The sequence below is a fragment of the Rana temporaria genome, chromosome 12, assembly GCF_905171775.1.
Source record: "Rana temporaria chromosome 12, aRanTem1.1, whole genome shotgun sequence".
In the NCBI taxonomy this organism is placed as follows: domain Eukaryota; kingdom Metazoa; phylum Chordata; class Amphibia; order Anura; family Ranidae; genus Rana; species Rana temporaria.
The window spans coordinates 143,251,284-143,267,154 of record NC_053500.1 but is presented as its reverse complement, the minus strand read 5'-3'; the positions used below and the strand labels follow the sequence as shown (position 1 = coordinate 143,267,154).

The following is a 15,871-nucleotide window of genomic DNA, read 5'->3' as shown; positions in this document are numbered from 1 at the left end:
CCAACTACATTTGGACATATAAACTTCAACATTTAGAATAATTTTTTATTTCATTTTTAAATTGACAATGCAATATTCGAGACATTTTTATTTTCAATCCTTGCTGCCATCTAGTGGCCGAATTACAGAAGACACCTGTGAGAACAAAACTAAAGCAAAACATTCCGGAATACACTATATTACCAAAAGTATTGGGACACCGGCCTTTACACACACATGAACTTTAATGGCATCCCAGTCTTAGTCCGTAGGGTTCAATATTGAGTTGGTCCCGCCCTTTGCCGCTATAACACCTTCACCTCTTCTGGGAAGGCCGTCCACAAGGTTTAGGAGGGTGTCTATGAGAATGTTTGACCATTCTTCCAGAAGAGCATTTGTGAGGTCAGGCACTGATGGTGCGCGATAAGGCCAGACTTTGTGGGAATTTTGCATTTTTTCTTTTATTAGCTTTATTAACCAAAGAGATCTGTCTTCTTTGATTGGCATTGTTTAATTGTAAGTATATTTTTTCTTTTAAACAACAAAAAATCTAAAAAAACAAGAGGAAAGAAGAGAGGAATTACTGAAATGAAATGAAAGGAAATAAAGGAAGGAGGGGAAGGAGGGGAAGGAGGGGACGGAGGGGACGGAGGGGAAGGAGGGGAAGGAGGGGACGGAGGGGACGGATGGGAAGGAGGGGAAGGAGGGGACTGAGGGGAAGGAGGGGACAGATGGGAAGGAGGGGAAGGAGGGGGAAGGAGGGGACTGAGGGGAAGGAGGGGGAAGGAGGGGGAAGGAGGGGACGGAGGGGAAGGAGGGGACTGAGGGGGAAGGAGGGGACGGAGGGGAAGGAGGGGAAGGAGGGGACTGAGGGGGAAGGAGGGGACGGAGGGGAAGGAGGGGAAGGAGGGGACTGAGGGGAAGGAGGGGAAGGAGGGGACGGAGGGGAAGGAGGGGACAGATGGGAAGGAGGGGACTGAGGGGGAAGGAGGGGATGGAGGGGAAGGAGGGGACGGATGGGAAGGAGGGGAAGGAGGGGACAGATGGGAAGGAGGGGAAGGAGGGGGAAGGAGGGGACAGATGGGAAGGAGGGGAAGGAGGGGGAAGGAGGGGTAGGAGGGGAAGGAGGGGACGGATGGGAAGGAGGGGAAGGAGGGGACAGATGGGAAGGAGGGGAAGGAGGGGAAGGAGGGGACTGAGGGGGAAGGAGGGGATGGAGGGGAAGGAGGGGAAGGAGGGGAAGGAGGGGACTGAGGGGGAAGGAGGGGATGGAGGGGAAGGAGGGGAAGGAGGGGACGGATGGGAAGGAGGGGAAGGAGGGGACAGATGGGAAGGAGGGGAAGGAGGGGACAGATGGGAAGGAGGGGAAGGAGGGGAAGGAGGGGAAGGAGGGGGAAGGAGGGGACAGATGGGAAGGAGGGGGAAGGAGGGGACTGAGGGGTAGGAGGGGAAGGAGGGGACGGATGGGAAGGAGGGGGAGGAGGGGTAGGAGGGGAAGGAGGGGGAAGGAGGGGACAGATGGGAAGGAGGGGGAAGGAGGGGACTGAGGGGTAGGAGGGGAAGGAGGGGACGGATGGGAAGGAGGGGGAGGAGGGGTAGGAGGGGAAGGAGGGGACGGATGGGAAGGAAGGGGAGGAGGGGACGGATGGGAAGGAAGGGGAGGAGGGGACGGAGGAGAAGGAGGGGGAGGGGAAGGAGGGGAAGGAAGGAAGTGAGGAAGATGGCGGTAAAAAAGAAAGGAAGAAAGAAAGATATCTCTGTTGTTCAGCAAACAGGTTTTGCCCCCAAATACTTATTAGTTTTCTTCCAAAAAAACTCTTACATAGGAAGTATTGTTTCTAAGAATCCACCCTCCCCCCTCCTCTTCTAACATTATTGCATACCTCCAAACTGTCCCTCATTCAAAACAATGTCCCTCTGTCCCTCTTTCCTCCTCATTCGTCCCTCATTTTGGTCTGATCTATATAGTTGTATATAAAATGCACTTCTTATAGCTTATACCAAAAGCCAATACAGTGGTGTATCTAGGTTTTGTGCTGCCCTAGGCCTAGGGTTGCCACCTGTCTGGGATCTACCTGGACAGTCCGGGTTTTGAATCATGTGTCTGAGTTTCGCGCGGACTGAAACCTGGACACAATATTCAGACTGGGCTGTGGCTCCCCAAGTAACCAAGATAGTCACACATAAATCTGTTGCCATCCAGGAGCTGTGGGCGGCAGGTTCGGCATCACTAGGGGAGGGGGCAGGGTGATGATGTCAGCAAGAGCAATATGGCCACACCCAAGTTTTGCTGTGACAGGCGATGTGAACCGCATTACTACCCTCCTTGGGTCACCCAAAGGTGTCCCATGCCACTAAAATGTCTGGGTTTGGCTTGAAGAAAAGGTGGCAACCCTACCTAGGCCTGACTGAACTCGTGCACCCCCTAATTTAAATATGACCCACCCCTTCCTGTCAAGGCCACACTCCTTGCTGTTTAAGATCCCTTAATTTGCATAGATTTCCTCTCACTTCCTGTTTGGCTATGGGGCAGGAAGTGAAGGGAAATCTCTGCAATGGGACAGGGATGGTAAAAAAATAAAGTGACAGGGGCTCTAACCCTCCCTTACTCTATCCAAAATGAAAAAAAGCATATTTTTGTACAATTCTCTTTTGGGGGGCGTGGCAGGGGGCGTGTCCTATGCCCACATACTTTTGCTAATAGGTGTCCCTCATTCCCATTTCACAAAGTTGGGAGGTATGCTACACCCCCGCTGTTAGAATCCACGCACTGATGGGGGCGGTGTCAGTGTGCCCTCTATGGAATGGGCCGCAGCTGCAGGTACAACCCCTGCAAGCCAAAGGTCGCATATTTGCATACGGTCGGCGTGAAGGGGTTAAACTGAACATGAAGAAGGATTAAAGGCGTAATTTGTATAAATGTACAATCTCTATACATGCTGGCACTGGCGGTGTTGTGTATACAATGATTATGTCTACAATGTTGCAATACGTACCGCTAATCCGGTGAGAAATCCACCTGCTGCAGCGACAAATCCAATTACAATACAACCGTGTCCTGTGGGGGGGTTTTCTGTGGAAATATTTATATATATATATTAGTGTTGGGTTATATAGAAGCGTCTTTCAATGGTTTCTAATGAAGGAGCATCTGCCGACACCCACAGAATTCCCAGCAACCCCCACAGTCCCCGACACATCGCCTTACATGGCCGGGAATCCCAGCAAGCAAAGGGGCAGAGATAGCAATGACATCACTCACCAAATCTGTGTTGTCACTACTATCCCCGCCCCTTCATAGCCACTCACCGGACACTTTATCAGGTCCCCCTTGCTAGTATCGGGTTGGACCCCCTTTATTAGGTCCCCCTTGCTAGTATCGGGTTGGACCCCCTTTATAAGGACCACCTTGCTAGTATCGGGTTGGACCCCCTTCATTAGGTCCCCCTTGCTAGTATCGGGTTGGACCCCCTTTATTAGGTCCTCCTTGCTAGTATCAGGTTGGACCCCCTTTATTAGGTCATCCTTGCTAGTATCAGGTTGGACCCCCTTTATTAGGTCCTCCTTGCTAGTATCATGTTTGACCCCCTTTATTAGGTCCTCCTTGCTAGTAGCGGGTTGGACCCCCTTTTTTAGGTCCCCCTTGCTAGTAGTGGGTTGGACCCCCTTTATTAGGTCCTCCTTGCTAGTAGTGGGTTGGACCCCCTTTATTAGGTCCACCTTGCTAGTATCAGGTTGTACCCCCTTTATTAGGTCCTCCTTGCTAGTCCCGGGTTGGACCCCCCTTTATTAGGTCCCCCTTGCTAGCATCGGGTTGGTCCCCCTTTATTAGGTCCACCTTGCTAGTAGTGGGTTGGAACCCCTTTATTAGGTCCCCCTTGCTAGTATCGGGTTGGACCCCCTTTATTAGGTCCCCCTTGCTAGTATCGGGTTGGACCCCCTTTATTAGGGTCCCCCTTGCTACTAGTGGGTTGGACCCCCTTTATTAGGTCCCCCTTGCTAGTCCGGGGTTGGACCCCCTTTGGCCCTCATTCTTGGTGGAATAGATACAACAAGGTGTTGGAAACGTTCCTCAGAGATTTTGCTCCATAGTGACCTGATGACATCACACAGTTGCTGCAGATTTGCCGGCTGCGCATCCATGATGCCAATCTTCTACTGTCCAAAGTTGGTGATCCTGTGCCAATTGTAGCCTCAGTTTCCTGTTCTTAGCTGAAAGGAGTGGCACCCGGTGTGGTCTTCTGCTGCTGTAGCCCATCTGCTTCAAGGTTGGATGTGTTGTGTGTTCAGAGATGGTATTCTGCACACCTTGGGGTGTAACGAGGGGTTATTTGAGTTTCTGCTGCCTTTCTATCATCTGCCCATTCTCCTCTGACACCAACAAGGCATTTTCCTCACTGGATATTTTCCCTTTTCCCCGCCATTCTCTGTAAACCCCAGAGAGATGGTTGTGTGTGAAAATCCCAGAAATACTCAGACCGGCCCCGTCTGCCACCAACAACCAGTCACCTTACCCACAGTTACAGAATGCCAACCGCCCACATACTGGAAGCGGTGCGGACGATTTATGAGGGCGCTAAACTAATTTGCCTAACAGTGTAGCGCAAGCCGGCGGAGACACTGTCCGTGCTGCCCCCCTGCAAAGTGCTTCCCTAGGCCTGGGCCTTGTTGGCCTAGGCCAGGATACAGCATTGGGAGGAAGGAGGTGTCCTACAGATCCATTCGTGGTGTGACTAAAGCGCTGGTGATCCACCGCCGTATGGTGAGTTGCGTCCACTCTGTAGGATAAGAGTATGCATTTCTCCCCCCGTCCAATGGTGAAGGCACTCCTAGGTGACATCTTTTATAGCATGCCATAGTTACAGAGATCGCATTTAACCACTTAACGACCGCCGCATGTACATATACGTCCACAGAATGGCACGTACAGGCAGATGGGCGTACATGTACGTCCCTGCCTAGACATGGGACGGGGGTCCGATCGGGACACCCCCCCCCCCCCCCGTACATGCGGCGGTCGGTTCTTCCGTGGGAGCGATCGATCCGGGATGAGGGGGCGGCTATTCGAGCTGAAGAACGGGGAGAGCCGGCTTCCCCGTGCTTCACTGTGGCTCCGTCATCGAATGTGTCATCCCTTTTATAGGGAGACTCGAACGATGACGTCAGACCTACAGCCACACCCCCCTACAGTTGTAAACACACACTAGGTGAAACATAACTCCTTCAGCGCCCCTTGTGGTTAACTCCCAAACTTGGAATTTTATTGGAATCTTGTCTTTTACTTTCTATACAATTTTGTTCTGTTTTACTCTATACTGTTATTTTCTCTTCTGTCCCTTATTTTTTCTATTCATTTTTTTTTCCATTCTTTTATTTTCTATTCTGTTCTATTTTACTCTATTGTATTCTATTCTTTTATTTTCTATTACATTCTATTATATTCTTTTCTATTCTATTCCTTTATTTACTATTCTATTTTATTGTACTCTGGTCTTTCATTTTCTATTCTATTTTGTTTTGTTTTACTCTATTTTGTTCTTTTTTCTTCTGTCCCTTATTTTATAAAAAACATTTCTATTCTTTTATTTTATATCATATTCTATTTTGTTCTGTCTTACTCTATTCTTTTTTTTTATATTCTACTTTTTTCTTTTCTATTCTGTTTTGTTTTATTCTATTGTATTCTATATTTTTTTTGTATTATATTGTATTCCTTTATTTCCTATTCTATTTTTATTATTTTCGAAAATGTGAATTTGATTAGAAAGCTATTCGAATTCAAATTTTGTCCAAAATTTTTTAGTCGTTAAAATTTGTTACTATTAAAATTCAGATTAATTTTTCACTATTTGGAAATTCAGAGGTATCCAAACTTCCGAATAATGAAAAATTCATTAGCATTCTCTATTAGGAACGCACATGTTTAATAGTTTGATTGGTCCAGCATCCACCAATGTCCTGACTTTGCATATACCATACCTGTGGGATACCCATGAACATAGGCGTGCACACAGGGTGTGCCAGGTGTGCCCAGGCACACCCTAATCACCCTGTGCAGCACAGATTCCCCACACTGCCCTGGCTCCCACCCCCTACCCCCGCCCACCCCCGCAGCGCTGCCAGCTTCACTCTTCTCCTATCGGCTGTTGCTGCTGGGATGTTTTAGGAGTGGGGAAGGGGCCGGTAAATATGTAATTTACCGGGCCCCTTCTCTTTCTGAATGAACATCGTGAGTGATCAGTAGTGTGTGTTTAGTTTTTGGGGTGCACACCCTAATGCAATAGGCTGCGCACACCTATGCCCATGAAAACTGGAAATTATTGTAGTGGGCATCACCACTACACCGGCCAGATGGACCGAGGTCTAAAGGAGGTATGCCAATGCAGAAGCCCCAAGTGTGAACGAGTCGATTATAATCGTGCCAGAAATAAAGATGGCCGTATTTGTATCTTACCTACAGAAAGAGAAGTTTCATGTCCCGTAATATCGCCAATGTGATCTGCTTTCCCGCGACATGTATATCCGTCCCGGTCGCTCACGCTCAGATCGGTCAGCCAAATTGTGAGGTTCCGAACGGTCCCGGAAAGCCGGATACGACTTTCGTAATCCAAAATGTTTTCCACCGAAAATGATGCCACCTCAGTTCCATTCCATACATATATGTGTGTATCCTTCTCACCTGGGCTATGGCAGTACATGGTGGGCGACTCTGGAGAGCTTGCTTGAAAATGAAGGGAAAAAAAAGAAAGAAAGTGGGTATTGGGTAAGCGAAACTCTAAAACACACGTGTCAAACACAAGGCCCACAGGCCGAACCTCGCCCTGCAGCTACAGCACCCCCTTGTCTCACCCAGGGCCGCCATCAGGAATTTTTACCCTTACACAGCTTCAGGCATGGGCCCCCCCTGGAGCAGAGAATTTAGAGAACCGGGGGGGGGGGGGGGATGGTGCCTCGAATTGAGAGAACCGGGGGGGGGGGGCTGCAAATTGAGAAGCGGGGAGTTCTGCAAATTTAGAAGCGGGGGTCCCGGGGCCGGGCCCCTTACAGGTGCATTAGTAGTAAAAAAAATTATTAATAAAAATGCAATAAAACTATCCCCTATTTTGTAAACGCTATAAATTTTTGCGCAAACCAATCAATAAACGCTTATAGCAAAAAGTAAAAAATATTAAAGGGATGTACAGGTACGCCCATTTGCCTGCCCGTGCCATTGTGTAGACGTATATGTGAGTGCGGCGGTCGCTATGGGGTTAAAACCCAAAATTTCATTTCAATGGGAGTCATATTTGTGTAGGGTCATTGAAGTGTTATACTTACCGGTTTTGCATGGAAATGTTCCTCCGCCACCTTGATTTAAGATCCAGGTAAATTGATTATAGGCGCCAGAGACTTCCAGCGTTTTGGAGAGGTTGTCACGGCTAATATTAAGTGTGAAGATCAAGGAGTTCCGTTTATACAGAGATATTTCTCTAATGTCAATATCTTTCTCCACCCAACATTGTATGCTGGCCGACTGCCCAACTTCTTCTGTCATCCTCGCTGGTACCTGGTGTATGTAGTACTCTGACATTGCTATAAGGGAGTAAATCATTTGTAAGAATTAAAGAGCACCTGTCATTAAATTAATTATTCATTATTAGTTATTCGATTATAAAAAACATTTTTTATCAAAAAGGTTTTTATTGAACATATTACCGTATTTATTGGGGTATAGCGCACACCCCTAAAGTTGCCCCGAAATTCCTGTAAAAAAAAATGTTATAAGATTTTATTACTTACAGTTTTGGTGTCTTGCCCAGCGTCCATCGTCCGGTCCGGCGTCCGTCTGCGGCCTCGGTGGTGTCCTCCCGGCTTCTCCAGCGCGCGCCTCAAGTCGAGTCCCCGCTTCCCGCGCTCAGTTCGAACGCCTCCGCCGACATATACCGAGTGCAGTACACTCGGGTACATTCGGCAAGGCTCAGGCTTCGCTCGCGCTCACGCTCTGTGACGTTTATGCTTGAGCACGAGCGAAGCCGAGCCTAGCCGAATGTACCCGAGTGTACTGCACTCGGTATATGTCGGCGGAGGCGTTCGAACTGAGCGCGGGAAGCGGCTATTGGCGTATATCACGCACCCACGATTTTCCCCTTATTTTAAGGGGAAAAAAGTGCGCGATATACGCCGATAAATACGGTAAATTACTTCCAATGCACAAGCCATAACTTTTGAACAATGACAGTTACATATTCGAGTTAACGTTGCAATAGCTACAGATCAAAACATAGCATTCACTTCATACATGTATCAGATATATAACATAATCACCCGGGGGAACACTGTAGAAGTCGAGACAGTACCAATTCCCGGTGTGTCTAGCCAACCTATCCATAGCCTTTCAAACCTACCCGGGCAGACCCTGTGTTGGTAGATATACCGCTCCATAATAAGGGTATTTCCCATATGCATTATCCAGGAGGCGATAGTGGGTGAAGAGGTTGATTTCCAGCCCATTAAAATAAGTTTCCTGGCCTGGAATAGTGGCCTAGAGAATGCAATCCTTAGCAGTTCCTCAGAGAGCACTTCTTCCAGAACCCCCAGTATACAGCTTATTGGATCTAAAACTTCCTTTGTTTGAAATACCCGGTTCAGTGTTCCAACCACCTCGCTCCACAAGCGGTGGAGCTTCGGGCATTTATGAGATCCCCATTGTGTTGTCGGCACAGACAACAATGGAGGGTCCACCAATCTGCAGGGCCGATCCTAGGGTCACATACGCCTGGGTGCAGAAATATTTATGGTGCCCCCCACATGGTCGTGGACATATTACTAACTCCTCCCCTTTACAAATATTTCCATGGCAACGACTCAACCACAGAGATGCTCCCCCACGAAGTCTTCATTACCCTAGGATCCTTACATGATCTCTTAACAACAAAATAGAGGAAGAGAAGCAGAGTACTTTATTGGGACCTGGAGGGGGGGGCTCTCTGATGGACACAGAGAGGGCTTCTGTTAGAGAGAAAAACGAAAACTAGCGGCGCTTTACCGCCGATGCCCCCACACTGTCAGTGTGAAAGGGCTCTTGGAACATCTCATTATACATCACATCTGTAGACGGACTACTGGGGTGCAGGAAGCTGTGTATCCTATGCAATCTATCATGCCATAAAACATCTAGAGCAGGGGTAGCCCAGAGCACGTATAAAGGGATGCTGGGGGATGCCACCACCCAGCACACAGTACACTGAACACTGACTTACCTTGGTTCTCTCTCTGTGCAGCCCAAGATAGAGATGGGAGGGGGAGGCATTCCAACTTGAGTTGGTGGAGACAGTGCGGGATCCAAGACTCCCAATGTGAGGAATTCATTCCTGCACATCAGCACTCAGCAGCCATTGAAAACTAGAACCCTCGGGTCAGGAAGAGGAGCGGCCCCTCCCCCGAGCACTGCTAGGCCGGACGGGCTGCCCTATGCTCACACATCAGTTCTGGACAGACTCACACCTATGCTCAGAACACTAGTTCTGGATGGACACAAACAAGGAGAAAAGGAGGGAGGGGAGAACTCTGGCACTTCGGCGCCCCCAGCTCTGCAGGCGGCTGGGTGCAAAGCACCCTGCCTAAGATCGGCCCTGCCAATCTGCCCATTTTATGGAGATTTGTCTGGGTATAGTGCGCTCTTAGTATAATATAGAGTTGGGAATCTTTTTGTGCCACATTCAGAGAACAAGTAGGTATCCTCCCACTGATCTCTCGTAAGTTGCCTTAGGTGTCTCAGACATTAGATTTAAAGTGTTTGTAACCCCAAAACCTATTTTTCATTATATTGGGCACCATGACTCGCTCTATACAGTTTTCTTCAGCAAACAATACCTGCATGGGCATTGCTAGCACGGGAAACCCAGGGCATGTTCCCCACGGCTCTTTCGATTGGTTCCTATGGCACGACTGCCCGCCATTTTCCCATTTTCAGAAATTTGGTAGGGCTAAACCCAGGATCCAAGACACCCTGCTCCAGGCTTCAAACTATTTTTTGGGCTCTTCAACCACCTTCTGCACACAACTCTCCAGGGATTGGCTGGGTTCCAATAAATCAGGGATATGCAATTGGCAGACCTCCAGCTGTTGCAAAACTCATAGCAAGACTCTGACAACCACAAGCATGACACCCGGAACCAGAGGCATGATGGGACTTGTAGTTTTGCAACAGCTGGAGGTCCGCTAATTGTATATCCCTGCTATAAATATTCACGCTCCCCTCCCGTTCTTTCACCTGCTGTAAATCTAGAATCTTCTAGAACGCAGGGGAATGCAATCAGCCTATGTAACATTGAGCAGGCTAGAACAATCAACCCCTGCTCAACTGATTATGGAGGAACTAATCTAAATTTACTTAGCAATCTATACTAACTACAATTCCCATATATTTCACCAAAATGGTAAAATATTGCTGAGTTCTCCTGTTTTCTGCTGAGAACTTGGTGAAATTAAAAATCTAAAATTTTCCCACCCCTACTCTATAATGCTGTAATGTCTGTTAAAACCGATTTATATATATATATTTTCCCTTTTTCATAAAATTAATGTGATTATATTTGTTTATTTGTGGGGGGCAAAAAAAAAAATTAAACATTGGAAAATATAAATAATATTAAATAATAATATATTGTATGGAAATATTGACATAAAGTGCACATGTGGACACAGATAATGCATTTGTAACACTTTCAGAGAATTTAGAGGGAAGGAGTATAAAATTTGTGCTCACTTATATCAGGAAAGATGATGAAACTGAGACAAATGAGAATCTGTAAACTCGGGGAAGATGGCATTTCTTCAAGCTGTGGACAATGAAATACATTTATAATGAAGGATACTGTATTCATGATAAGAAAAAAAAAAAGAACAATAAAACATCCCCAAAAAAAAACTGCAAGGGGAAGGGGTAGGATGCTAATTAATATATATATATATATATATATATATATATATATATATATATATATATATATATATATATATATATATATATATATATATATATATATATATAATGATTATAAATTTAACTAAACAAAAATGTGAAAGAAAGAAAAAAAATAACACCCCAAAATAGGGGAATAGGGGTAGGGGTAAGATGCTATTATTTATATATATATATATATATATATATATATATATATATATATATATATATATATATATATATTTACATACATACATATATATATATACATATATATATATATATATATATATACACACATTTATTTTTATATATAATATATATATATATAATAATTATAAATTTAAATAAACAAAAACGTGAAAGAAAAAAAAAACACCCCTAAAAAATTGCAAGGGGGAGGAGGTAAGAGGCTAATGAGTAACAGAAGTTGTTGCTGAAACACTTAAAATGGTAGTCCTAATGCTCATCATCATTTCACTCATTAAAATGCATTAAAATGCGAATCCATTTATAACTTTTTTTAAATGCATTTTTTTGGATATTTTTGTTGTTATTTTGTCTCTCACTGTTATAATAAACCGACCATTAAAATTATAGACTGATCAACAGAGGGAAGCATGACGTGCTCTGGAATTTCCTGGTAGAGGGCTGCGCTGACTTTGGACTTTCTTAAAACACAGTGGGCTAGATTCAGATAGGTTAGCGGATCTTTAGATCTGATTTACTATCCGCCGGCGCAAGTTTTTGAGACAAGTGCTTTATTCAGAAAGCACTTGCCTCTAAAGTTGCGGCGGCGTATCGTAAATCCCCCGGCGGAATTCAAATTCCGCGGCTAGGGGACGTGTAGAATTTAAATCAGGCGCGTTCCCGCGCCGAACGAACTGCGCATGCGCCGTCCGCTAAATTTCCCAGCGTGCATTGCTCCAAATGACGTCGCTAGGACGTCATTGGTTTCGACGTGAACGTAAATTACGTCCATCCGTATTCGCGACTGACCTACGCAAACGACGTAAAAAATTCAAAATTCGACCCTGGAACGACGGCCATACTTAACATAGGATACGCCGCATATAGCAGGGGTAACTATACGCCGGAAAAAGCCGAACGCAAACGACGTAAAAAAAAAGCGCCGGGCGGTCGTTTGTTTCTGAATCGGCGTAACTCCTCATTTGCATATTCGTCGCGTATACAAACTGAAGCGCCACCTAGCGGCCAGCGTGAGATTGCAGCCTAAGATCCGACGGTGTAAGTCACTTACACCTGGCGGATCTTAGGGAGATCTATGCGGAACCTGATTATATGAATCAGTCGCATAGATACGACGGACAGAACTCAGAGATACGACGGCATATCAGGAGATACGCCGTCGTATCTCTATCTGAATCTGGCCCAATGGACCAACACCAGCAGATCACATGGACTTCATGCAACTTGGATTCTGTGCCTCTCCACTCTTCCTCCAGACTCTGGGACCTTGATTTCCAAATGAAATGCGAAATGTTCCACATTCAGTGATGATTTGGGGAGCCGTGTGATCTGCTGGTGTTGGTCCACTGTGTTTCATCAAGTCCAAAGTCAGGGCAGCCCTATACCAGGAAATTCTAGAGCTCTTCATGCTTCCCTCTGCTGACCAGCTTCATGGAGATGCTGATTTCATTTTCCAGCAGGACTTGGCACCTCCCACACTGCCAAAAGTACCAATACCTGGTCACATGATCATGGTATCACTGTGCTTGATTGGCCAGCATACTCGCCTGACCTAAACCCCATAGAGAATCTGTGGGGTATTGTCAAGAGGAAGATGAGAGACACCAGACCCAACAATGCAGATGAGCTGAAGACCACTATCAAAGCAACCTAGACTTCCATAACACCTCAGCAGTGCCTCCAAGTCACGGCGCATTGATGCAGTAATTCATGCAAAAGGAGCCCCGACCAAGTATTGAGTGCATACTATACTGTACATGGACATACTGTACTTTTCAGAAAGCCAACATTCCTGTATTAAAAATCGATTTTTATATTGGTCTTATGTAATGTTCTAATTTTCTGAAATACTGAATCTTGGGATGTCACTAGCTGTAAGCCATATGCATCAAATTTTAAATTAAAAAAATGCTTGAATAATATCACTCTGTGTGTAACACATCTATATAAAATATATGAGTTTCACCTTTTGAATTGAATTACTGAAATGAATTAACTTTTTGATGATATTCTAATTTATGAGATGCACCTGTAGAGAGTCGAGACCTAAATATGCAACAGTACCTGTAAACTTTCCACAGTGCAGCCTCCAAAGGTGCTCCCTAGCATGCGGCAGAGCCTTCATCTCTCCATAGTGCTCCCAACATCCAATAGTGTCCCATAGTGTCCCCCCAACTTCCCACAGTCCTCTCGAGCCTCCTACAGAAACCTCATCCCCCTACAGGGCCACCAAGTCAGCTGCAGTGACAACCAGCCCCATCCAGAGCTTTCCAGCATTTTAATACATGTTTTGCATTCCCATAGTTTTATTGTGTGAGTGTAAACTTCATTCTTTACTGCTGGGGCATGGAAGGTTTTGGAAGAATTTACCAGTCCAGTATTCATTCTCAGAGCAAGCAATCCAGTCCTTATCTTATAGAACAACCAGTCAAGTCTTCTGGGTCCATAGTTTTTGGCTCATAGGAAAGAGTGCAGAAGGTCTGGGATGGACAATTTGAGGGATCGATGAAACAGATTTGAGAACATGAGCTGTTACTATAGGAGACCGGGACTGTAAATTCACTCTAGATTTGGATTTAAGGCAGCTCCCCCAGCCTTGTAGAATGAATTAAGAAGAAGTTGTGGATGTGTTACAGATGTGGGAACGAGCTGGAAGGACTGTGGGAGAGTCGGGATTATCTACTCCAAGAATGCTTGTTATGGGTAAATAATGCGACATCTGGAAATTTACAGAGGTTTGCATGTCTAGAGGGTTACATAAGTGGGTTCGGCTGGGATTAATGAGCCGTATGTCATACTGTATGTTAATCAGCTCCTTTGCATACAAATAATCAAAATGGTATAAATATATCCTTAAAAAATAAATAAACAATCTAGCAATTTCCTCTTTGCTGTTAAAATGGCAAATATATAAATGTAATACATTTGAATTACATTGTTTCCACAAGACAATGGTCTGAGGTCTTCTATAATGATGGACAAACAATAGAGAGATAGACGACAGAGAGATGGATGGATAGACAGGTGGATGGGTAGATGGATGGATCGATAGAGAGATAGACGACAGAGAGATGGATGGAGAGATAGAGAGATAGACGAGAGAGAGATGGATGGAGAGATGGAGAGATAGAGAGATAGAGAGATAGACGACAGAGAGATGGATGGAGAGATAGAGAGATAGACGAGAGAGAGATGGATAGAGAGATAGACGAGAGAGAGATGGAGAGATAGAGAGATAGACGACAGAGAGATGGATAGAGAGATAGACGACAGAGAGATGGATGGAGAGATAGACGACAGAGAGATGGATGGAGAGATAGACGACAGAGAGATGGATGGAGAGATAGAGAGATAGACGACAGAGAGATGGATGGATCGATAGAGAGATAGACGACAGAGAGATGGATGGATTGATAGAGAGATAGACGAGAGAGAGATGGATGGATCGATAGAGAGATAGACGACAGAGAGATGAATGGATCGATAGAGAGATAGACGACAGAGAGATGGATGGAGAGATAGACGACAGAGGGATGGATGGAGAGATAGAGAGATAGACGACAGAGAGATGGATGGAGAGATAGACGACAGAGAGATGGATGGATCGATAGAGAGCTAAGACGACAGAGAGATGGATGGAGAGATAGAGAGATAGACGACAGAGAGATGGATGGAGAGATAGACGACAGAGAGATGGATGGAGAGATAGAGAGATAGACGACAGAGAGATGGATGGAGAGATAGAGAGATAGACAACAGAGAGATGGATGGAGAGATAGAGAGATAGACGATAGAGAGATGGATGGAGAGATGGAGAGATAGAGAGATAGACGACAGAGAGATGGATAGAGAGATAGACGACAGAGAGATGGATGGAGAGATAGAGAGATAGACGACAGAGAGATGGATGGAGAGATAGACGACAGAGAGATGGATGGAGAGATAGACGACAGAGAGATGGATGGAGAGATAGAGAGATAGACGACAGAGAGATGGATGGAGAGATAGAGAGATAGACAACAGAGAGATGGATGGAGAGATAGAGAGATAGACGATAGAGAGATGGATGGAGAGATGGAGAGATAGAGAGATAGACGACAGAGAGATGGATAGAGAGATAGACGACAGAGAGATGGATGGAGAGATAGAGAGATAGACGACAGAGAGATGGATGGAGAGATAGACGACAGAGAGATGGATGGAGAGATAGAGAGATAGACGACAGAGAGATGGATGGAGAGATAGACGACAGAGAGATGGATGGAGAGAGAGATGGATGGAGAGATAGACGACAGAGAGATGGATGGAGAGATAGACGACAGAGAGATGGATGGAGAGATAGACGACAGAGAGATGGATGGAGAGATAGATAGATAGACAGACAGATAGATAAGAGGATGGGTAGATGGATTGCTAGATAGATAAAAAAAATAGATACCTCTGTATTCGGATGGTCTTTAGCCTCAGACGGATGTCCAGTTGATGTGACTCTACTGAAAGCAATAACATTTTATCGTCATCTCTCTAATAAATACCAGATGTTGGTGACGATTTTTTCTTCTACTTCCTTTTTTGTTTCTTCCAATCATCATCTCTGCTCATTACTATTAAAAGAGGAAATGATTGTCTGTGTACTTTTTGGTCTGTATCATCTGCTATTCCTTCTACAAGTTTAAAGGGGCAGTCCACTTACACGTCCTATTTCATTTATATGTGGAGGCTGATTGGACTGAATTG

General features: G+C 45.4%; 1 protein-coding gene across 2 annotated transcripts; it reads right to left on the bottom strand.

The window, feature by feature from the left end:
- Positions 1-319: 319 nt before the first annotated feature.
- Positions 320-15,861, bottom strand: LOC120919076. 2 transcript variants are annotated; one of them, XM_040331056.1, is made up of 6 exons: positions 15,573-15,856; positions 10,727-10,799; positions 7,297-7,551; positions 6,434-6,700; positions 2,976-3,052; positions 320-529 (listed from the first exon to the last, which is right to left on the bottom strand). In XM_040331056.1, the coding sequence occupies exons 2-6, from the start codon at positions 10,788-10,790 to the stop codon at positions 383-385; spliced, it is 810 nt and encodes a 269-aa protein (XP_040186990.1). In that variant the 5' UTR covers positions 10,791-10,799; positions 15,573-15,856; the 3' UTR covers positions 320-382. The 2 variants fall into 2 exon arrangements, with proteins under 2 accessions (XP_040186990.1, XP_040186991.1); XM_040331057.1 differs by lacking the exon at positions 10,727-10,799 and having other exon boundaries at positions 15,573-15,861.
- Between the last annotated feature and the right edge of the window lie 10 nt (positions 15,862-15,871).